The sequence below is a fragment of the Coregonus clupeaformis genome, chromosome 37, assembly GCF_020615455.1.
Source record: "Coregonus clupeaformis isolate EN_2021a chromosome 37, ASM2061545v1, whole genome shotgun sequence".
In the NCBI taxonomy this organism is placed as follows: domain Eukaryota; kingdom Metazoa; phylum Chordata; class Actinopteri; order Salmoniformes; family Salmonidae; genus Coregonus; species Coregonus clupeaformis.
In genome coordinates, this window is record NC_059228.1 from 16,196,860 (window position 1) to 16,220,526 (window position 23,667).

General features: G+C 46.5%; 1 protein-coding gene across 1 annotated transcript; it reads left to right on the forward strand.

The window, feature by feature from the left end:
• The first annotated feature begins 17,453 nt into the window (after window positions 1–17,453).
• On the forward strand, window positions 17,454–22,036 carry LOC121553353 (neurofilament medium polypeptide-like). The gene is made up of 4 exons (XM_045211471.1): window positions 17,454–17,457; window positions 19,329–20,170; window positions 20,439–20,563; window positions 21,088–22,036. The coding sequence occupies exons 1-4, from the start codon at window positions 17,454–17,456 to the stop codon at window positions 22,034–22,036; spliced, it is 1,920 nt and encodes a 639-aa protein (XP_045067406.1).
• Window positions 22,037–23,667: the final 1,631 nt, after the last annotated feature.

Genomic DNA, 23,667 nt, shown 5'->3' on the forward strand with positions numbered 1-23,667 from the left:
TAAAGGAAGCGGCGCTATCCAGTTTAGACCCGTATGCTGGCAAATTTTGACAATGCGATTTTTCAAAACACCGTTCATTTTTTCACAAATCCCTTGACTTTGTGGGTGATAAACTGCTCCAAGACGTTGCTTAATTCCCAATTTTTGCAACATCAATTTCACTGATTTATCCACAAATTCCTTCCCATTATCTGAGGATATTCGATCGGGAAGTCCCCACCTGCTTATGACTTCTTTACACAAGAACTTGGCAACCGACTGAGCGTCTTTTCGCTTGGTTGGACAGGCCTCCGGCCATCGTGAAAATCTATCCACAACCACCAGCATGTATCTTTTCCCTTCAACTGGTTTTATCATATCAACAAAGTCGATAACCAACTCACGCATAGGACCTCTCGGTGTAGGAATGTGACCAGGAAGAACAGTCACACCCCTGCGAACATTATTTTTCAGACAGATTGTGCACCTGCCTATGACATAGTCAACCCGTTCAAGCAAATATGGTGCCCAAAAACCATACTCCTTTGTAATCTTTCTCCTAACCTCCCCCCTTGCAACATGAGCTAACCCATGTGCTTCCTGAATCATCAGACCTAATAGGTCTAGAGGCGCTACTATCAACCCCTCATGGTTTCTCCAAAGACCAGTAGCATCTTTGATGGCACCTCGGTCTAGCCATAACTGTTTGTCGATCGTAGAAGCAGCTTCCTGCATCAAAATCACATCCTTAAGCGTCATTTTGTCTTCCAAGTCCACTCCATGAGTGACCAGAAAAACTTTGCCCAATTTGACCGCTCCTGTGACGGCTTTTGCAGCTTCATCAGCAGCTTTGTTCCCTTGTGTGACTTTTGACACATCGGTTTTATGAGCTGCACACTTAGCTATCGCTATCTCTTTAGGCTTCATCATAGCATGCAACAATTTCATTATTTGCGCATGATGTTGTATTGGAGAACCATCCATTTTCTTAAACCCTCGACCTTTCCACACTGCTCCAAACAAATGACATACACTATGTGTATATGCTGAATCAGTGTATATCGTCACTCGCTTTCCTTCTGCTAACAAGCACGCTTCTGTTAGCCCCACAAGTTCAGCAAGTTGTGCAGACGCAGGCTGTGGTATTACTTCAGCCTTTTCAACAACAAATCCAGTTCCTTGGGCTTTAACTACTGCATAGCCAGCACACAATTTATCTCCCACACGATAACAAGACCCATCAGTCCAATACTCCAGGTCTGCCTCACGTAATGGAAAGGCTTGCAAATCTGATCTAAGCCTCTAGTATTTATCTGCTTCTTGAACAGAATCATGTGGCTCACCATCCTCTGAAGTTGGCAAATTCTCGGCTGGATTCACCGTATCACACCTCACTAGGGTGACATCTTCCTGCTCTAAGAGCCTATGATAGTCTCTGAGCCTAGGCATAGTCAATGCATATTACCCATAGTTCAGAAGATTTCTTAGACTATGAGGGGTAAGAATTGTTAAATTATAAACTGTTCAGATACTACACCAGCTATTCTGACATGCTGTGCTGTATTTCGCCTGATGAGATGCATCACATATAGAATTTCTCCCCTATGTGAAAGCAAGGTGAATTCCAAAAGCACTAGGCTGAGTTCAAAATAAATCTCCCTTCCTCCGCATCCTATTTCCCCATAACATGGCATAGACTCACGGTTGAGCCTTTTATACTGAACAAATATATAAACGCAACATACTGAGTTACAGTTCATATAAGGAAAGCAATAAATGTATTAGTGATATAGAAATTAAAATATATACAGGTTAAAAGTAATGACTAAATGTTCCACCCTTAAATATAGTTGTGAAATGTTCTTGTGTTAAGTATGATTAGTACTTTCTTAGTAGTGACTAATTATTACACTCCGAAACTGTGTGAAAAGTGTTAGAATCATAAGACTATAAACTGATAATATGTGTAGCTTAGTTAGATGTACAATGAGGCAGTCAGAATATTGTGAGAACGGAGATAACTGAGGAATGCAGAGAGTAGACTATGATAAGAACATGTGTGTGTATGTATGTGTGTATGTGTATGTGTGTGTGTGTGTGTGTGTGTGTATGTGTGTGTGTGTGTGTGTGTGTGTGTGACCTGATGGTCAGGAGAGCAGTTTTCAAGTGGAAAACTACAACCCGCCTATAGAGGGTGGGATTTTTGTATGACGTGTGCGTATAAAAATATTTTACGACCATTTTGTGGCAGAATTCTCAATGAATAAAGATCTCTGACTATGCAGACCGGAACTCTGTCCATTTCTTGATCCAAAAGCATTACAACCTTTTGGGAGACACACAGAGACACTGAAATAGTTAGTTAAATAGTTCTCATAACAATTAGGCCCTACTCTGTGGATTTCACATGACTGGGAATACAGATATGCATCTGTTGGTCATGGATACTTTATCAAAAAAGTTAAGGGAATGGATCAGAAAACCAGTCAGTATCTGGTGTGACCACCATTTGCCTCATGCAGAGCGACACATCTCCTTCGCATAGAGTTGATCAGGCTGTTGATTGTGGCCTGCGGAATGTTGTCCCACTCTTCTTCGCTGCTGCTACTCTGTTTATTATTTATGCATAGTCACTTTAACTTTACCCACATGTACATATTACGTCAATTACCTCGTCTAACTGGTGCCCAAGCACATTGGCTCTGTACCGGAACTTCCTGTATATAGCCTCCCTACTGTTATTTTATTTTACTGCTGCTCTTTAATTAATTGCTATTTTTTATTTTTTTTACTTATCTATTTTTTACTTAACCCTTTTTTTTTTTTTTCTTAAAAACTGCATTGTTGGTTAAGGGCTTGCACAATTGAGAGCATCCTGTGCACAATTGAGAGCATCCTGTCGGGCTGTATCACCGCCTGGTACGGAAACTGCACCGCCCGCAACCACAGGGCTCTCCAGAGGGCGGTTACCGGGGGCAAACTACCCACCCTCCAGGACACCTACAGCACCCGATGTCACAGGAAGGCCAAAAAAATCTGCTGCTGCCTATTGAAATCACTGGCCACTTTAAGAAATGGAACACTAGTCACTTTAATAATGTTTACATATCTTGCATTACTCATCTCATATGTATGTACTGTATTCTATAATATTCTACTGTATCTTAGTCCATGCCGCTCTGTCATTGCTTGTCCATATATGTATATAAATTCCATTCCTTACTTAGATTTGTGTGTATTGGGTATACAGTGGGGGAAAAAAGTTTTTAGTCAGCCACAATTGTGCAAGTTCTCCCACTTAAAAAGATGAGAGAGGCCTGTAATTTTCATCATAGGTACACGTCAACTATGACAGACAAAATGAGATTTTTTTTCTCCAGAAAATCACATGGTAGGATTTTTAATGAATTTATTTGCAAATTATGGTGGAAAATAAGTATTTGGTCAATAACAAAAGTTTCTCAATACTTTGTTTATACCCTTTGTTGGCAATGACACAGGTCAAACGTTTTCTGTAAGTCTTCACAAGGTTTTCACACACTGTTGCTGGTATTTTGGCCCATTCCTCCATGCTGATCTCCTCTAGAGCAGTGATGTTTTGGGGCTGTTGCTGGGCAACACGGACTTTCAACTCCCTCCAAAGATTTTCTATGGGGTTGAGATCTGGAGACTGGCTAGGCCACTCCAGGACCTTGAAATGCTTCTTACGAAGCCACTCCTTCGTTGCCTGGGCGGTGTGTTTGGGATCATTGTCATGCTGAAAGACCCAGCCACGTTTCATCTTCAATGCCCTTGCTGATGGAAGGAGGTTTTCACTCAAAATCTCACGATACATGGCCCCATTCATTCTTTCCTTCAGTCGTCCTGGTCCCTTTGCAGAAAAACAGCCCCAAAGCATGATGTTTCCACCCCCATGCTTCACAGTAGGTATGGTGTTCTTTGGATGCAACTCAGCATTCTTTGTCCTCCAAACACGACGATTTGAGTTTTTACCAAAAAGTTATATTTTGGTTTCATCTGACCATATGACATTCTCCCAATCATCTTCTGGATCATCCAAATGCACTCTAGCAAACTTCAGACGGGCCTGGACATGTACTGGCTTAAGCAGGGGGACACGTCTGGCACTGCAGTATTTGAGTCCCTGGCGGCATAGTGTGTTACTGATGGTAGGCTTTGTTACTTTGGTCCCAGCTCTCTGCAGGTCATTCACTAGGTTCCCCTGTGTGGTTCTGGGATTTTTGCTCACCGTTCTTGTGATCATTTTGACCCCACGGGGTGAGATCTTGCGTGGAGCCCCAGATCGAGGGAGATTATCAGTGGTCTTGTATGTCTTCCATTTCCTAATAATTGCTCCCACAGTTGATTTCTTCAAACCAAGCTGCTTACCTATTGCAGATTCAGTCTTCCCAGCCTGGTGCAGGTCTACAATTTTGTTTCTGGTGTCCTTTGACAGCTCTTTGGTCTTGGCCATAGTGGAGTTTGGAGTGTGACTGTTTGAGGTTGTGGACAGGTGTCTTTTATACTGATAACAAGTTCAAACAGGTGCCATTAATACAGGTAACGAGTGGAGGACAGAGGAGCCTCTTAGAGAAGAAGTTACAGGTCTGTGAGAGCCAGAAATCTTGCTTGTTTGTAGGTGACCAAATACTTATTTTCCATCATAATTTGCAAATAAATTCATTAAAAATCCTACAATATGATTTTCAGGATTTTTTTTCCTCAATTTGTCTGTCATAGTTGACGTGTACCTATGATGAAAATTACAGGCCTCTCTCATCTTTTTAAGTGAGAGAAACTGCACAATTGGTGGCTGACTAAATAATTTTTTTCCCCACTGTATGTTGTGAAATTGTATATATTACTTGTTAGATATTACTGCACTGTCGGAGCTAGAAGCACAACCATTTCGTTACACCCGCAATAACATCTGCTAAACACGTGTATGTGACATAAACATTTTAATTTGATTTGGTTTGAGTTGTAAGTAAGAATTTCACTGTAAGGTCTACACCTGTTGTGTTCGGTTCATGTAGCAAATAAAATTAGATTTGATTTGATTTATCATGCTGAAACATGAAGTGATGGCTGCGGATGAATGGCATGACAATGGGCCTCAGGATCTCGTCACGTTATCTCTGTGCATTCAAATTGCCATCGATAAAATGCAATTGTGTTCATTCTCCGTAGCTTATGCCTGCCCATACTATAACCCCACCGCCACCATGGGACACTCTGTTCACAAAATGGACATCAGCAAACCGCTCGCCCCCAAGACGCCACACACGTGGTCTGCGGTTGTGAGGCCAGTTGGCCAAATTCTCTAAAACGACGTTGGAGGCGGCTTATGATAGAGAAATTAATATAACATTCTCTGGCAACAGCTCTGGTGTGCATTCCTGCAGTCATCATGCCAACTGCACGCTCCCTCAAAACTTGAGACATCTGTGGCATTGTGTTGCGTGACAAAACTGCACATTTTAGAGTGGCCTTTTGTTGTCCCCAGCACAAGGTGCACCTGTGTAATGACCATGCTGTTTAATCAGCTTCTTGATATGCCTCACCTGTCAGGTGGGTGCATTATCTTGGCAAAGAAGAAATGCTCACTAACAGGGATGTAAACATATTTGTGCACAGAATATGAGAGAAATACGCTTTTTGTGCCTATGGAAAATGTCTGTGATCTTTTATTTCAGCTCATAAAACATGAGACCAACACTTTACTTTTTGCATTTATATATTTTTTAGTTTTGTCAGACACCAGACAACACAATGACACAGATGTCTCAAGTTTTGAGGGATCTTGCAACTGGCATGCTGATTACAGGAATGTCCACCAGAGCTGTTGCCAGAAGTCGTTTTAGAGAACTTGGCAGTATGTCCAACCGGCCTCACAACTGCAGACCACGTGTAACAATGCCAGCCCAGGACTTCCACCTCCTGCTTCTTCACCTGCAGGATCGTCTGAGACCAGTCACCCCGACAGCGGATGAAACTGAGGAGTATTTCTGTCTGTAATAAAGTCCTTTTGTGGGAAAAAACTCATTCTGATTGACTGGCTCTGGCTCCTAAGTGGGTGTGCCTATGCCCTCCCATGGCTGCGCCCCTTCCCTGTCATGTGAAATCCATAGATTAGGGCATTATTTCAATTGACTGCTTTCCTTATATGAACTGTAACTCAGTAAAATCGTTGAAATTGTTGCATGTTCCGTATATATATTTGTTCAGTATATTATGAAAATATTAAAATTCAGAATAATTCTATGAGTAGCACCTTTCAAAGTGCAATTTGCAGAAACCGACTTGCTTTCAATGAGAATTACAGATCTATAAATCCAATCCAATTTTATTTGTCACATGCGCCGAATACAACAGGTATAGACCTTACCGTGAAATGCTTACTAACAAGCCCTTAACCAACAAGGCAGTTTTAAGTGTCACGGTTTCGGCCGAGGCTGCTCCTTCTCCTTGTTCGGGCAGGCTTCGGCGGTCGTCGTCTCCGGAGTACTAGCTGCCACCGTTCTATGTTTCTATGTTTGATTGGTTTTGTCTGTTTTCCTACACCTGTTCCTTATTAGTGTTTAATTAGGCGTCCTATTTAGTTCTCTTGTGTTTGGTCAGGTGTTGTGTTTAATTGTTCCTTGTCACGTTGTGTGTTAGTTCGTTTATTCTGTTCTCTCTGACTTTTGTGTTTTGAGAGAGAGTTCCGAACTTTGTGCGCCTTAGCTTACTTTACTGTTGTGCGTAAAGTTCGCCTGTAGCCTGTTGCCGTGTGTGGCTCGTTTTTTGGACTTTACTAAAGACGCTGTTCGAAACCTCTGTGTGTCCTGCGCCTGATTCTACACCACCTCTACACTCAACCCTGACATAATTACACACCAGTTATGGAATCAGCAGGAGCTACCGCACCCAGTGAAATAATCGAGGAGCGTCTTCGTGGACAGGAGGACAGGATTAATCAAATCGGACACGCTCTGGATAGAGTTATGAACACCCTCCATCGATGGGAGACCAGCGGGGTACCCACGCCCCCACCTACCACACCAGCACCATCGATCAGTCCGCCTGTCCAACTTCCGGAACCCAGTGGGATTCGGCTCTCGCTCCCGAGGGCGTACGACGGCACCGCTGCCGGGTGTCAAGGGTTCCTGCTGCAAGTTGAACTCTACCTCGCCACCGTACACCTGGCGCCCTCGGGACACGAGAGCGTTTCCGCCCTCATCTCCTGTCTCACCGGCAAGGCGTTGGAGTGGGCCAACGCCGAATGGAGGAGAATAGACGCCGCTACTATCACCTATGCGGAGTTCTCCCGCCGCTTCCGTGCAGTGTTTGACCATCCACCAGAGGGGAAGGCGGCGGGGGAGCGTCTATTCTACCTCCGGCAGGGGATGAGGAGCGCTCAGGAGTTTGCACTGGAGTTCCGGACTCTAGCGGCAGATGCAGGGTGGAATGAGCGAGCCCTCATAGATCACTTCCGCTGCAGCCTCCGGGAGGACGTCCAGAGAGAGTTGGCGTGTAGGGATACCACGCTGTCGTTTGACCAATTGGTGGACATGGCCATTCGGCTGGACACCCTGCTCGCCACTCGCGGGCGTCCCGGATGGGGGTCGCCCATTCCACCCTCCAGCACCTCCGAGCCGAGTCCTATGGAGCTCGGAGGTGCTGGTGCTAGAGAACGGAGGAGAAGGAGCCCGAGGGGGGCCGTCCCCTGCACCAACTGTGGCCGTGGAGGGCACACCGCGGCTAGGTGCTGGGGAGGGTCTCCTGGTGGAGGAGAAGGCAAGCCACGCATTGGGGAGTCCTCCCAGGTGAGTAGGCGCCCCACTTACCCAGAGCTTTCTGTCGTACACATAACTATACCTGTTTGTTTTCCACAGGTTGCACCTCGTTCCCAGCATAAGGCGCTAGTAGATTCAGGCGCAGCTGGGAATTTTGTAGATCGTAAATTCTGTGTAGAGTTAGGGATCCCTCTCCTTTCGGTAAATAATCCTTTCCCGGTACATGCCCTAGATAGCCGTCCGTTAGGATCCGGGTTGATTAGGGAGGTCACAGTGCCACTTAGGATGGAGACGCAGGGGGTCATGAGGAGACGATTCAGCTCTATCTGATCGACTCTCCTGCGTATCCGGTGGTACTGGGGCTTCCCTGGTTGATTACCCATGATCCTACTATTTCGTGGCAGAGAAGGCTCTTAAGGGGTGGTCTGCCCAGTGTGAGGGGCTATGTCTGGGTGTTTCCGTAGGGGCGACCTCGGTGGAGAGTCCGAACCAAATGCCCGCACTGCACATTCCCCCGAGTATGAGGATTTGGCACTCGTGTTTAGCAAGACGAGAGGCGGCGCGGTTGCCGCCTCATAGACAGGGGGATTGTGCGATAGACCTCCAGGCAGGAGCTGCGCTCCCGCGGAGCCATGTGTATCCTTTGTCACAAGAGGAGAAGAGGGCGATGGAGACATACATTGCTGAGTCTCTGAGACAGGGATACATACGGCCTTCCACTTCGCCCGCGTCCTCGAGCTTCTTTTTTGTGAAGAAGAAGGATGGAGGTTTGCGCCCGTGTATTGATTACCGCGGTCTCAATCAGATTACTGTAAAATATAGTTATCCTCTCCCTCTGATTGCGACTATGACGGAGTCATTACACGGGGCACGGTTCTTCACAAAATTGGACCTCAGGAGTGCATATAACTTGGTGCGCATTAGAGAGGGCGATGAATGGAAGACAGCATTTAGTACTACCTCCGGTCATTACGAGTATCTCGTCATGCCATACGGGTTAATGAATGCTCCATCAGTCTTCCAATCCTTTGTAGATGAGATTTTCCGGGACATGCAGGGGCAGGGAGTAGTCGTGTACATAGACGATATTCTGGTGTACAGTTCTACCCGAGCCGAGCATGTAGCCCTGGTGCGCCGAGTGTTGAGGAGGTTGTTGGAGCATGACCTGTATGTCAAGGCAGAGAAATGTCTGTTCTTCCAGGAGTCGGTCTCCTTTTTGGGTTATCAGTTGTCTGCGTCAGGGGTGAAGATGGAGGTTGACCGTGTGTCAGCCGTGCGTAATTGGCAAACCCCAACCACGGTTAAAGAGGTGCAGCAGTTCTTGGGTTTTGCGAATTACTACCGGAGGTTTATCCGGGGCTTTGGACAGGTGGCAGCTCCCATAACGTCCCTTCTGAAGAGGTGTCCGGTGCGCTTGCGGTGGTCAGCTGAGGCGGACAGGGCTTTTGGGAGACTGAAGGACCTGTTTACCTCGGCTCCGGTGTTGGCGCACCCGGATCCCGCTTTACCATTCCAAGTGGAGGTGGACGCGTCTGAAGCCGGTATCGGGGCCGTTCTCTCACAACGGTCCGGCACACCACCTAAACTCCGCCCCTGTGCTTTTTATTCGAAGAAGCTCAGTCCGGCGGAGCGTAATTATGACGTAGGGGACAGGGAGCTGTTAGCCGTGGTACAAGCCCTAAAGGTGTGGAGGCATTGGCTTGAGGGGGCTCAACACCCTTTTCTCATTTTGACTGATTGTCTCCGTGCTGCTCTGCTGTTTGTTGCTACTTGGCTACCTAACAAACTATTCACGTTTTACTTTTAATAAACGTTTAATCAATCTCTGTGTTCAACAAATTTACCAACTTTTTAGTTTTGTCCTCACTCATCTTTTTTCGTTAAACTTTTTCACCCCGGACGTTTATCCCGAGACAGAAGAGTCAGAAGAGTCTTTTTCCTGTGCGTTTTAGCTGCCAACTTTACGTTATTTTCCTTTTTCCATCGCAACTTTTTTCCCTTATTCAACTTTTTCACTCCGGACGCTTTATCTGGACATGGTTCATCAACATCTTCAACAGCCGAAGCTAAGTAGTAACATTAACATGATGTCTTCTAATTGCAGTCGCTGTACTCATAATATACAGGAGAATTCTCGCCTTCACGGCGAGAATAGCTGTGCTACAAGCCCAGCTTCAGACGCAATCGTTAGGCAAGGGTAATATCAGTGTAGGAAAGGAAGAAACAGCGTCTGTGCCACCAGTAAGTACAGACAGTAATGTTAGTATAAATCCCCCGCACAGTCCCACGGCCGGACAACTTTCTCATGGCTTCTGGAGGGAAATACTGTTGGAATGCTCAACCGGTGTCGCTCATTCAGCCGACAGAAACCTTCAACCGGTTTTCCCCATTATGTAGCGAGTCGGAGTCTGAGTCTGAGTCTTCTCTAGTCTCTACTCCTCCCGTTACGGGGTCTGAGACTCCGAAGGCTCCCACCATTAGCTCTGACAAATTGAAAACCCTAGTCATCGGCGACTCCATTACCCGCAGTATTAGACTTAAAACGAATCACCCAGCGATCATACACTGTTTACCAGGGGGCAGGGCTACCGACGTTAAGGCTAATCTAAAGATGGTGCTGGCTAAAGCTAAAACTGGCGAGTGTAGAGAGTATAGAGATATTGTTATCCACGTCGGCACCAACGATGTTAGGATGAAACAGTCAGAGGTCACCAAGTGCAACATAGCTTCAGCGTGTAAATCAGCTAGAAAGATGTGTCGGCATCGAGTAATTGTCTCTGGCCCCCTCCCAGTTAGGGGGAAGTGATGAGCTCTACAGCAGAGTCTCAGCACTCAATCGCTGGTTGAAAACTGTTTTCTGCCCCTCCCAAAAGATAACATTTGTGGATAATTGGCCCTCTTTCTGGGACTCACCCACAAACAGGATCAAGCCTGACCTGCTGAGGAGTGACGGACTCCATCCTAACTGGAGGGGTGCTCTCCTCTTATCTACCAACATAGATAGGGCTCTAACTCCTCTAGCCCCACAGTGAAATAGGGTGCAGGCCAGGCAGCAGGCTGTTAGCCAACCTGCCAGCTTAGTGGAGTCTGCCAATAGCATAGTCAGTGTAGTCAGCTCAGCCATACCCATTGAGACTGTGTCTGTGCCTCGACCTAGGTTGGGCAAAACTAAACATGGTGGTGTTCACCCTAGCAATCTTATTAGGATAAAGACCTCCTCCATTCCTGCCATTATTGAAAGAGATCGTGATACCTCACATCTCAAAATAGGGTTACTAATGTTAGATCCCTCACTTCAAAGGCAGTCATAGTCAATGAACTCATCACTGATCATAATCTTGATGTGATTGGCCTGACTGAAACATGGCTTAAGCCTGATGAATTTGCTGTGTTAAATGAGGCCTCACCTCCTGGTTACACTAGTGACCATATTCCCGTGCATCCCGCAAAGGCGGAGGTGTTGCTAACATTTACGATAGCAAATTTCAATTTACAAAAAAAAAAATGACGTTTTCATCTTTCGAGCTTCTAGTCATGAAATCTATGCAGCCTACTCAATCACTTTTTATAGCTACTGTTTACAGGCCTCCTGGGCCATATACAGCGTTCCTCTCTGAGTTTCCTGAATTCCTATCAGACCTTGTAGTCATAGCAGATCATATTCTAATTTTTGGTGATTTTAATATTCACATGGAGAAGTCCACAGACCCACTCCAAAAGTCTTTCGGAGCCATTATCGACTCAGTGGGTTTTGTCCAACATGTCTCTGGACCTACTCACTGCCACAGTCATACTCTGGACCTAGTTTTGTCCCATGGAATAAATGTTGTAGATCTTAATGTTTTTTTCCTGGACTATCGGACCACCATTTTATTACGTTTGCAATCGCAACAAATAATCTGCTCAGACCCCAACCAAGGAGCATCAAAAGTCGTGCTATAAATTCTCAGACAACACAAAAATTCATTGATGCCCTTCCAGACTCCTTCTGCCTACCCAAGGACGTCAGAGGACAAAAATCAGTTAACCACTTAACTGAGGAACTCAATTTAACCTTGCGCAATACCCTAGATGCAGTTGCACCCCTAAAAACGAAAAACATTTGTCATAAGAAACTAGCTCCCTGGTATACAGAAAATACCCGAGCTTTGAAGCAAGCTTCCAGGAAATTGGAACGGAAATGGCGCCACACCAAACTGGAAGTCTTCCGACTAGCTTGGAAAGACAGTACCGTGCAGTACCGAAGAGCCCTCACTGCTGCTCGATCATCCTACTTTTCCAAATTAATCGAGGAAAATAAGAACAATCCAAAATTTCTTTTTGATACTGTTGCAAAGCTAACTAAAAAGCAGCATTCCCCAAGAGAGGATGGTTTTCACTTCAGCAGTGATAAATTCATGAACTTCTTTGAGGAAAAGATCATGACCATTAGAAAGCAAATTACGGACTCCTCTTTGAATCTGCGTATTCCTCCAGGGCTTAGCTGTCCTGGATCTGCACAGCTCTGCGAGGGCCTGGGATCGGGAGAGACACTTAAGTGTTTTAGTACTATATCTCTTGACACAATGATGAAAATAATCATGGCCTCTAAACCTTCAAGCTGCATACTGGATCCTATTCCTACTAAACTGCTGAAGGAGCTGCTTCCTGTGCTTGGCCCTCCTATGTTGAACATAATAAACAGCTCTCTATCCACCGGATGTGTACCAAACTCACTAAAAGTGGCAGTGATAAAGCCTCTCTTGAAAAAGCCAAACCTTGACCCGGAAAATATAAAAAACTATCGGCCTATATCGAATCTTCCATTCCTCTCAAAAATTTTAGAAAAAGCTGTTGCGCAGCAACTCACTGCCTTTCTGAAGACAAACAATGTATACGAAATGCTTCAGTCTGGTTTTAGACCCCATCATAGCACTGAGACTGCACTTGTGAAGGTGGTAAATGACCTTTTAATGGCGTCAGACCGAGGCTCTGCATCTGTCCTCGTGCTACTAGACCTTAGTGCTGCCTTTGACACCATCGATCACCACATTCTTTTGGAGAGACTGGAAACCCAAATTGGTCTACACGGACAAGTTCTGGCCTGGTTTAGATCCTACCTGTCGGAAAGATATCAGTTTGTCTCTGTGAATGGTCTGTCCTCCGACAAATCAACTGTACATTTCGGTGTTCCTCAAGGTTCCGTTTTAGGACCACTATTGTTTTCACTATATATTTTACCTCTTGGGGATGTTATTCGAAAACATAATGTTAACTTTCACTGCTATGCGGATGACACACAGCTGTACATTTCAATGAAGCATGGTGAAGCCCCCAAAAATTGCCCTCGCTAGAAGCCTGTGTTTCAGACATAAGGAAGTGGATGGCTGAAAACTTTTTACTTTTAAACTCGGACAAAACAGAGATGCTTGTACTAGGTCCCAAGAAACAAAGAGATCTTCTGTTAAATCTGACAATTCATCTTGATGGTTGTAAAGTCGTCTCAAATAAAACTGTGAAGGACCTAGGCGTTACTCTTGACCCTGATCTCTCTTTTGTGAACATATCAAGACTGTTTCAAGGACAGCTTTTTTCCATCTACGTAACATTGCAAAAATCAGAAATTTTCTGTCCAAAAATGATGCAGAAAAATTAATCCATGCATTTGTTACTTCTAGATTAGACTACTGCAATGCTCTATTTTCCGGCTACCCGGATAAAGCACTAAATAAACTTCAGTTAGTGCTAAATACGGCTGCTAGAATCCTGACTAGAACCAAGAAATTTGATCATATTACTCCAGTGCTAGCTTCCCTACACTGGCTTCCTGTTAAGGCAAGGGCTGATTTCAAGGTTTTACTGTTAACCTATAAAGCGTTACATGGGCTTGCTCCTACCTATCTTTCCGAGTTGGTCCTGCCGTACATACCAATACGTACGCTACGGTCACAAGACGCAGGCCTCCTAATTGTCCCTAGAATTTCTAAGCAAACAGCGGGAGGCAGGGCTTTCTCCTATAGATCTCCATTTTTATGGAACAGTCTGCCTACCCATGTGAGAGACGCAGACTCGGTCTCAACCTTTAAGTCTTTACTGAAGACTTATCTCTTCAGTAGGTCATATGATTGAGTGTAGTCTGGCCCAGGAGTGTGAAGGTGAACGGAAAGGCTGGAGCAACGAACAGCCCTTGCTGTCTCTGCCGGGCCGGTTCCCCTCTCCACTGGGGTTCTCTGCCTCTAACCCTGTTGCAGGGGCTGAGTCACTGGCTTGCTGGTGCTCTTTCATGCCGTCCCTGGGAGGGGTGCGTCACTTGAGTGGGTTGAGTTACTGACGTGATCTTCCTGTCTGGGTTGGCGCCCCCCTTGGTTTGTGCTGTGGTGGAGACCTCTGTGGGCTATACTCGGCCTTGTCTCAGGATTGTAAGTTGGTGGTTGGGGATATCCCTCTAGTGGTGCGGGGGCTGTGCTTTGGCGGAGTGGGTGGGGTTATATCCTTCCTGTTTGGCCCTGTCCGGGTTTCTTCGGATGGGGCCACAGTGTCTCCGGACCGCTCCTGTCTCAGCCTCCAGTATTTATGCTGCAGTAGTTTATGTGTCGGGGGGGCTGGGGTTAGTTGGTTATACCTGGAGTACTTCTCCTGTCTTATCCAGTGTCCTGTGTGAATTTAAGTATGCTCTCTCTAATTCTCTCGTTCTCTCTTTCTCTCTGAGAACCTGAGCCCTAGGACCATACGTCAGGACTACCGGGCATGATGACACCTTGCTGTCCCCAGTCCGCCTGGCCTTGCTGCTATTCCAGTTTCAACTGTTCTGCCTGCGGCTACGAAACCCCTACCTGTCCCAGACCTGCTGTTTTCAACTCTAAATGATCGGCTATGAAAAGCCAACTGAGAGACCTGAGCCCTAGGACCATACGTCGGGACTACCGGCCGTGGTGACTCCTTGCTGTCCCCAGTCCGCCTGGCCTTGCTGCTATTCCAGTTTAAACTGTTCTGCCTGCGGTTATGGAACCCCTACCTGTCCCAGACCTGCTGTTTTAAACTCTAATGATCGGCTATGAAAAGCCAACTGAGATTTATTCCTGATTATTATTTGACCATGCTTGTCACTAATGAACATTTTTGAACATCTTGGCATGGTTCTGTTATAACCTCCACCCGGCACAGCCAGAAGAGGACTGGCCACCCCTCATAGCCTGGTTCCTCTCTAGGTTTCTTCCTAGGTTTTGCCTTTCTAGGGAGTTTTTCCTAGCCACCGTGCTTCTACACCTGCATTACTAGCTGTTTGGGGTTTTAGGCTGGGTTTCTGTACAGCACTTCGAGATATTAGCTGATGTAAGAAGGGCTATATAAAATAAAATTGATTGATTGATTGACTGACCACCGTAACCTGGAATACATTCGGGCAGCTAGGAGGCTAAATCCTCGCCAGGCTCGGTGGACTATGTTTCTAGCCCGGTTCGTGTTTAAGATCACTTACATCCCTGGGTCCCAGAACGGGAAGGCAGATGCCCTGTCTCGGCGGTATGACAGGGAGGAGAGGTCCGTTGAGCCCACTCCCATACTACCTAAGTCTTGTCTGGTTGCACCGGTGGTATGGGAGGTCGATACGGAGATCGAGCGGGCGTTACGCACCGACCCTAGCCCTCCACAGTGTCCGGTGGGTCGGACGTACGTCCCCGCTCGAGGTCCGGGATCGACTCATTTATTGGGCTCACACGTCACCCTCCTCTGGGCATCCAGGTATTGGCCGGACAGTGCACTGCCTTAGCACAAAGTACTGGTGGCCAACGTTAGCCAGGGATGTGAGGATTTATGTCTCCTCCTGCTCGGTGTGTGCCCAGTGTAAGGCGCCCAGACACTTGCCCAGGGGTAAGTTACAACCCCTGCCCGTTCCACAATGACCCTGGTCTCACCTCTCGGTGGATTTTGTTACAGACCTTCCCCCCTCCCAGGGGAATACCACCATCCTGGTCGTTGAGGGTCGGTTCTCAAAGGCCTGTCGTCTCCTTCCCATGCCGGGTCTTCCTACTGCCCTACAGACCGCTGAGGCTCTATTTACCCTCGTCTTCCGGCATTACGGGGTACCCGAGGATATAGTGTCTGATCGAGGCCCCCAGTTTACCTCCAGAGTTTGGAGAGCGTTTATGGAACGGTTGGGGGTTTCGGTGAGCCTTACCTCGGGTTACCAACCGGAGAGTAATGGGCAGGTCGAACGTGTCAACCAGGATGTGGGTAGGTTTCTGAGGTCGTATTGCCAGGGCCGGCCGGAGGAGTGGGCGAGATATGTTCCCTGGGCCGAGATGGCACAAAACTCTCTCCGCCACTCCTCCACTAAATTAACCCCTTTCCAGTATGTGTTAGGGTACCAGCCGGTTCTGGCACCTTGGCATGAGAGCCAGATCGAGGCTCCTGCGGTGGATGAGTGGGTGCGGCGCTCGGAGGAGACGTGGAACGCGGCACACGTCCACCTGCAGCGGGCCATCCGTCGACATAAGACGAGCGCTGATCTCCACCGCAGTGAGGGGCCAGTGTACGCACCTGGAGATCGAGTCTGGCTCTCGACCAGAAACCTGCCCCTCCGCCTGCCCTGCCGGAAGCTGGGTCGGCGGTTTGTGGGGCCTTTTAAAGTCCTGAGGAGATTGAACGAGGTGTGTTACAGGTTACAACTGCCCATTGATTACAAGAATATTAACCCCTCGTTCCATGTGTCTCTCCTCAGGCCGGTGGTAGCTGGTCCACTCCAGGACTATGAGATAGAGGAGACTCCTCCGCCACCGTTGGACATCGAGGGGGCTCCGGCGTACACTGTTCGGTCCATCCTAGATTCGAGACGCCGGATGGGGGGTCTCCAATATCTCGTGGAGTGGGAGGGGTACGGCCCGGAGGAGCGGTGCTGGGTGCCGAGGAGGGACATCCTAGACCCGTCTCTTCTGACCGAGTTCCATCGTGGTCATCCCACGCGCCCTGCTCCGCGTCTTCCTGGTCGTCCCCGAGGCCGGGGTCGGCGCACGGCTGGAGCCGCGCGTCAAGGGGGGGTTACTGTCACGGTTTCGGGCCGAGGCTGCTCCTTCTCCTTTTTCGGGCAGGCTTCGGCGGTCGTCGTCTCCGGAGTTCTAGCTGCCACCGTTCTATGTTTCTATGTTTGATTGGTTTTGTCTGTTTTGCTACACCTGTTCCTTATTAGTGTTTAATTAGGCGTCCTATTTAGTTCTCTTGTGTTTGGTCAGGTGTTGTGTGTAATTGTTCCTTGTCACGTTGTGTGTTAGTTCGTTTATTCTGTTCTCTCTGACTTTTGTGTTTTGAGAGAGAGTTCCGCACTTTGTGCGCCTTAGCTTACTTTACTGTTGTGCGTAAAGTTCGCCTGTAGCCTGTTGCCGTGTGTGGCTCGTTTTTTTTACTTTACTAAAGACGCTGTTCGAAACCTCTGTGTGTCCTGCGCCTGATTCTACACCACCTCTACACTCAACCCTGACATTAAGAAAATAGAATTAAGAAAATATTTACTAAATAAACAAAAAAAACAAGTAACACAATAAAAGAACAATAATGAGTACCGAGTCAATATGTAGGGGTACAGGTTAGTCAAGGTAATTTGTACAGAACTCCACCTACCCGGCAGGCCCAGAGAGCAAATCAAGTGCACCTATAGGCCTACCACTGGCCAATCAAATAGTTCAGATCACCTCGAGCCATAGACTGTTTAAACAGTAGCGGTGCATGGGTAAAATTTCTGGGGAAGCCAAGCCAGAAAAAAAAGCCATATTACAACCTATCTGTCGTGATAATTGCATTGTTTGCTCTATAACCTGTTAGTTCATATGCCTTGCCACCGTGATATATAGGCCTAAGGCCGAGACAATAAGAAGACAGTGGCAGAATAAATTCAACCACACCTTTTTTTCATCACAAAACCGGAGAGTAACCTCTGTCCAGTGAAGTCCTCAAAGCATATTGCATGTAACAAACAGTTAGTTACATGACCTACAGCATGGTCAAGCAAGTTAATTTTTCCGACATTTTCAGACTACTAAACAACTATTGATTTAGAGCCACCAATAATTATTGCAAGTTGCAAAGAAAACAGTTGCTGTCTCCACTATTCCAGCACCATTTCAACTTAAACATTTCAACATCATCACTTCACCTATGCTTAGTCTAATACAACTAAAAGATACCAAAAACGATTTAGTCCAATCAACGTAAGCTAAATATGATGTGGCTGTCCATGATTCCGATTTTGTGTGTGTGTGCATGAGTTCATGCAAGTAGAAAAAACATGTTGACTCAACCTACTTGTAGAGAAATGTCAATGCCATCCTCCTCTCTTTCATATTGACGAGACGGCCTATGACTGTTATACAGTACACACTTTTATATGTTGTTGTCCTAGGCTACCTAGCTAAAATGCTTGCTCGCTAGCCTAACTTCCTTTCATGGGCAAAATTAGCTAGTTAATATTAGCCTTCTACATCTAGCTACAAAATGAACTTCCATCCTCTCAGGCCTCGGGCACAACAATGTATGATTTTATGGTTAGATCAGAATTGCAGTTATAATCATTGGCCAGCACAAGAATTAAGTAAAACCACAAGTCCAAATCCCTATCTCCATCCATGGCTAATTTAGGAAAAGGTCAATGACGTATTGCTCTTGATGTGATGTGATTGGAGTGAAGCCAAATCCAAACTGGCTTCACTTGACGCTTTTCAGCCAAGCAGACCCATGCATTTTCCTCATGTAGACATTAGTAAAAGGTGCAAGATTATAGGGCAACTCCACCCCTTTTCAAGCTCATTTTCACAGGTTTGGTGCTGGAGATTATGAATGTGAGGTTGAAAAGTGGCTGGAATGCCCTTTAAAAGTGCTGCTTGACTGAGAAATGGGAGCAGTTATGTCTAGGCTTAGGGTCATTCTTAATTACTATTTTACACTTGCATTACAGTCTCTTGTATACAGTAATATACAGTTCTATTACAAGGCAAGCACATTCAGCCAAACCAGAATTTGCAGCCCCTTTCGATAATATCAAGAAAATCATCAAAACAAGGAAAGCCCCTTGGATAAAACAATAGTCTGAACACCGGACAATTTATTGAAGACATATGACTTATAATTTTGAGGCAACATTGTTGACTGCCGAAGTTTCAAAGTAAAATGGTATCCTACGCGTAACTGCTGTCTGCGACAAAACGATGAGGGAGAGAGAGAGAAAGATGGAGAGAGAGACAGGGAGGACAGGTTAAGACGCGCGCGTTGGCAGACAGTCAAGCCAACAGCTGATTCTATACATTTTCAGCACTATGGACAGTTCTATTCTGCAGCCCGAGCAGACCGAGGGGGTATAAAAGGTACGAGCCGTGCTGCTTAGCCTGCACACCAACACGGCTGAGTCTACTGAGACAATATGAGCCACAGAATGGAGTATCCTTCGGGTTCTCCGCATAGAGGAAATCAAGCTGAGTATTCCCTCTATCAACTCAAACTGACTGGATCCCCCTCTGCGTCCAGGACCGTTGGCTTTGAGTCGACTACCGCATCTATGAGCAGAGGATATGCAAAGACGCTGAAGAGCGAATTCGGATCCGTTCCAAGATCATCGGAGAGCTTTTTTGATTTATCAAACCCATTTACCCGGGGTGTTGACGAAAATGAATGAGAAAGAACTGCTCCATGGGCTGAACGATCGTTTCGCCGGATTCATAGAGAAGGTGCGTCATTTAGAGCATCAAAATGAATTGCTCGAGAGGGAAATCGAGGAAATCAAACAGAAGGCACAGTCCCCTGCTTCTCTGGCCCAGGAGCACGAGCCGGAGCTTAGGGATCTGAGGAAATTATTTCATGACATCACCCTTCAGAAGCGTCAGATCGAGATAGAGCATCAGAACCTGGAGGAAGATTTCCTCACCTTGAGAGACAAGTACGAGCAGGAGGCGCGTGACCGCTCGGACGCAGAGAACCGCATCCTTGTGCTGAAAAAGGACGCCAACGATGCATACCTCGCCAAACTTCAGTTGGACAAGAAAGCGCAGTCTCTGGTGGACGAGATCCACTTCCTGAAGAAGAACCATGAGGACGAGGTATCGGAGATGGTGGCCCAGATCCAAGAGGCTCAGGTAACGGTCAAGGCACACGACTTTTGCAAACCCGAAATCACTGCGGCTCTCCGGGACATCCGTGCACAGTTAGAAGGTCACGCTGCCTCCGACATTCAGCAGGCGGAGGAGGGCTTCCGTGTCCAGTTCGCAAGGTTAACCAAAGCGGCCGAGAGTAACAGAGAGGCCATGAAGGCGACCCAGCAGGAGATCCAGGAGAATAGAAGGCGCCTGCAGGTACAAAATATTGAACTGGACTGCGGGAAAGGAACGAGAGAGGCCCTGGAAAAACAACTACACGAGCTGGAAGAGCGTCACTATGTGGAAATGATTCATTACCAGGTAGGCTGTGGTTTATTTTGTACCTCTAATCATTGTAAATAAACATACGCATTTTTATGATTCATATTTGCATTCAGGCCTATGTTGTAGGTGTCAGCAACAAATATAGGCCCCATGTGAACTATACCATTATTGGAATATAATTTCCTCATATAGGCCTATAGGGGTAGAACATTATTTCCCCCCCTAAATTTCTCCCTGTTGTCATACCAACTAAAGTGGCTGGTGGAAACTATTATTGACTCTATTTGTGTGCTTTTCTGTCCAGGACACTATCAGGCAGCTGGAGAATCAGCTGACCAATGCTAAACTAGACATGTCTGGCTACCTGAGAGAGTACCAGGACCTGCTGAATGTCAAAATGGCTTTGGATGTGGAGATTCTCTCTTACAGGTAAGAGACATCAACTCCATCTCTCCCATATATCATATAATTGACTGAGGAAAATACCATATATTTTATAGTGTGTTCCTGGATCTTTTTCTGAGGATAACCAGGGGGTGTGCATTTTATTCTAGCCCAGCACTAACACATCTGATTCAACTTAGTGCTGGGTTAGAGCAAAACTGTGCAAAAGTGTCATAGTGTTAGTGAGGGATTACTACAAAACACAGTAAATAGTGAACAATGAAGAAAGACCAATCAAAATAAACAGTAGACATTTTATTGAAATAGTTTGATTTCATATTTAACCTGAACTGACCATAGACCATATCACAACACAGAATGACACTTTAATCATAATATGGATATTCAGACACATCCACACACATTGGTAGCGTCGCAAGCCGCCTGATCTGGCGAGCTCACATGGATGTGCACAGCGGTGATCAGTCTGGTATTTACGAGGCTAACACATTGGGACATATCCATTCATAGTCATGACGGTAATAACAGGTCTTTCTGTCTCCCTATAGGAAACTCCTGGAGGGTGAGGAGTCCCGTCTGTACACCATCTCTGACACCCACATCTCCATGCCCTGCATCTACAACCAGTTCCCCATCTACACCCTGCCTTGCCTGGCCCGGCAGGGAGGTCCCACACGTAGATCTGTGCCCCAGTACAAGTTTGTAGAGGAGATCATAACTGAGACCACCAGAGAGGTGGAGATGTCCGAGATCGAGGAGACAGGCTCCGAGGAGACAGGCTCCGAGGAGACGGTCGGGGGACAGGGAGAGGAGCTGAGACAGAAGCAGGGAGAAGAGCGTGACAAAGCTGATAGGAGGAGTGGGGAAGAGGAGGATGAAGAGAAAGAGAAAGATGGAAGTAAAGTGGATCTTGAAGTGGACGCCCCAGAGGAAAAGGGTGAACAGGAGGAAGAGTCTAAGAGACAGCAGATGGAAACATCAGCAGAGGTAGCGATGAATGGAGATGGAGTTAACCCTAGCGAGGGAGAAGATGGAGAGGAAGGAGATGACGAAAGAGAGGAGGAAAAGGGGGATGAGCCAGATGAAGTAAAAAAGACAGAGGACATTGACAGAGGTGAAAAAACACCAAGTGAAGTCAAATCAGCTGAGGCCACCCGTAAGGGAGAGAAGGAAAAACTGGACACAACCGAGGAGCTAGACACCAAGAAAAAGGAGACATTAGAAAAAGATGACGCCCCAACACATGACGAGTCCAAACCAGAGGTTCCCATGAACGGTGACAGCTCAACAGAACCCAAAACAGGAAGTTCAATAAAGGGTGAACCACAGGTCCCCATGGAGGACATCTCCAAAGAATCCAAAAAGGTGTCAGAGGAGAGAAAAAAAGGAAGTCATTTAAAAGAGAAAAAAGAGATAGATCTGAAAGAGGAGAGTGCCTCAACAGAGCAACAGCAGGATAGCCCAAAAGAAAGTCCCATCAAAGAGAAAAAAAGGTAGATCTGACAGAGCAGAGTGCCCCAACACTGGAGCAGAAACGTGATCAGAAGGAGCACAGAGAGTCAGACCAACCTCAAGAGGTAGAGAGTGCTGTGACAACACAAGAAGCAGAGTGCAATGTGAGAACACAAGAAGAGGATCTCCCTGAGACCACAGAGAAGGGCATGAAATCCCCTGATATCACTGCAGAGCTGAAGAGCAGTTCAACCAAAGCGGCAGTGGAGCAGGTGAAGTCACCAGATGATTCTGGTGTAAAAACGACACAGGATGACACAACAGTAGGAAGTAAAATTCCAGACGGAATTCCCAGCACAACAAGTGAGTGTAAGGAAGAGCCTGTGCCAAAGAATCCTGAAAAGGAGGTGGGTCCGAAAGAGCCAAACATGGGCAACAAGGATGATAGTGTAAAAAAGGTTGAGCTGAATGAATCGAATGGCAGTGAAAAGTTCACAAAAGATGTCTCAACAGCTGAGGAAAAAGTGAAAAAATCTGAGACATCCCCTAAACCAGACAAAACCGTCACCCCAAAACAAGAAACATCCCCTAAACCAGATCCCACTGTCACCCCTAAAGAAGAAACATCCCCTAAACCAGACCCCACTGTCACCCCTAAAGAAGAAACATCCCCTAAACAAGATGCCAATGTCACCCCTAAAGAAGAAACATCCCCTAAACCAGATCCCACTGTCACCCCTAAAGAAGAAACATCCCCTAAACCAGACCCAACTGTCACCCCTAAAGAAGAAACATCCCCTAAACCAGACCCCACTGTCACCCCTAAAGAGGAGACATCCCCAAAACCAGACCCCACTGTCACCCCTAAAGAAGAAATATCCTCTAAACAAGACCCCACTTTCACCCCTAAAAAGGAGACATCCCCAAAACCAGACCCCACTGTCACCCCTAAAGAAGAAATATCCTCTAAACCAGACCCCACTGTCACCCCTAAAGAGGAGACATCCCCTAAACCAGACCCCACTGTCACCCCTAAAGAAGAAACATCCCCTAAACCAGAACCCACTGTCCCCCCTAAAGAAGAAATATCCTCTAAACCAGACCCCACTGTCACCCCTAAAGAGGAGACATCCCCTAAACCAGACCCCACTGTCACCCCTAAAGAAGAAACATCCCCTAAACCAGACCCCACTGTCACCCCTAAAGAAGAAATATCCTCTAAACCTGACCCCATTGTCACCCCTAAAGAGGAGATCTCCCATAAACCAGACCCCACTATCACCCCTAAAGAACAAACATCCCCTAAACCAGACATTTTACATTTACATTTTACATTTTAGTCAATTAGCAGACGCTCTTATCCAGAGCGACTTACAGGAGCAATTAGGGTTAAGTGCCTTGCTTAAGGGCACATCGACAGATTTTTCACCTAGGAGGCTCGGGGATTAGAACCAGCGACCTTTCGGTTACTGGCACAACGCTCTTACCCACTACGCTACCTGCCAGACCCCACTGTCACCCCTAAAGAACAAATATCCTCTAAACCAGACCCAACTGTCACCCCTAAAGAGGAAACATCCCCTAAACCAGACCCCACTGTCACTCCTAAAGATTAAATATCCTCTAAACCAGACCCCAATGTTGCCCCTAAAGATGAAATATCTTCTATACCAGAC

Coding starts and splice junctions, on each gene's coding strand:
- LOC121553353 (XM_045211471.1), top strand. Junction 20,171..20,438: donor TGGAAATGATTCATTACCAG/GTAGGCTGTGGT, acceptor TTTTCTGTCCAG/GACACTATCAGGCAGCTGGA. Junction 20,564..21,087: donor GTGGAGATTCTCTCTTACAG/GTAAGAGACATC, acceptor GTCTCCCTATAG/GAAACTCCTGGAGGGTGAGG.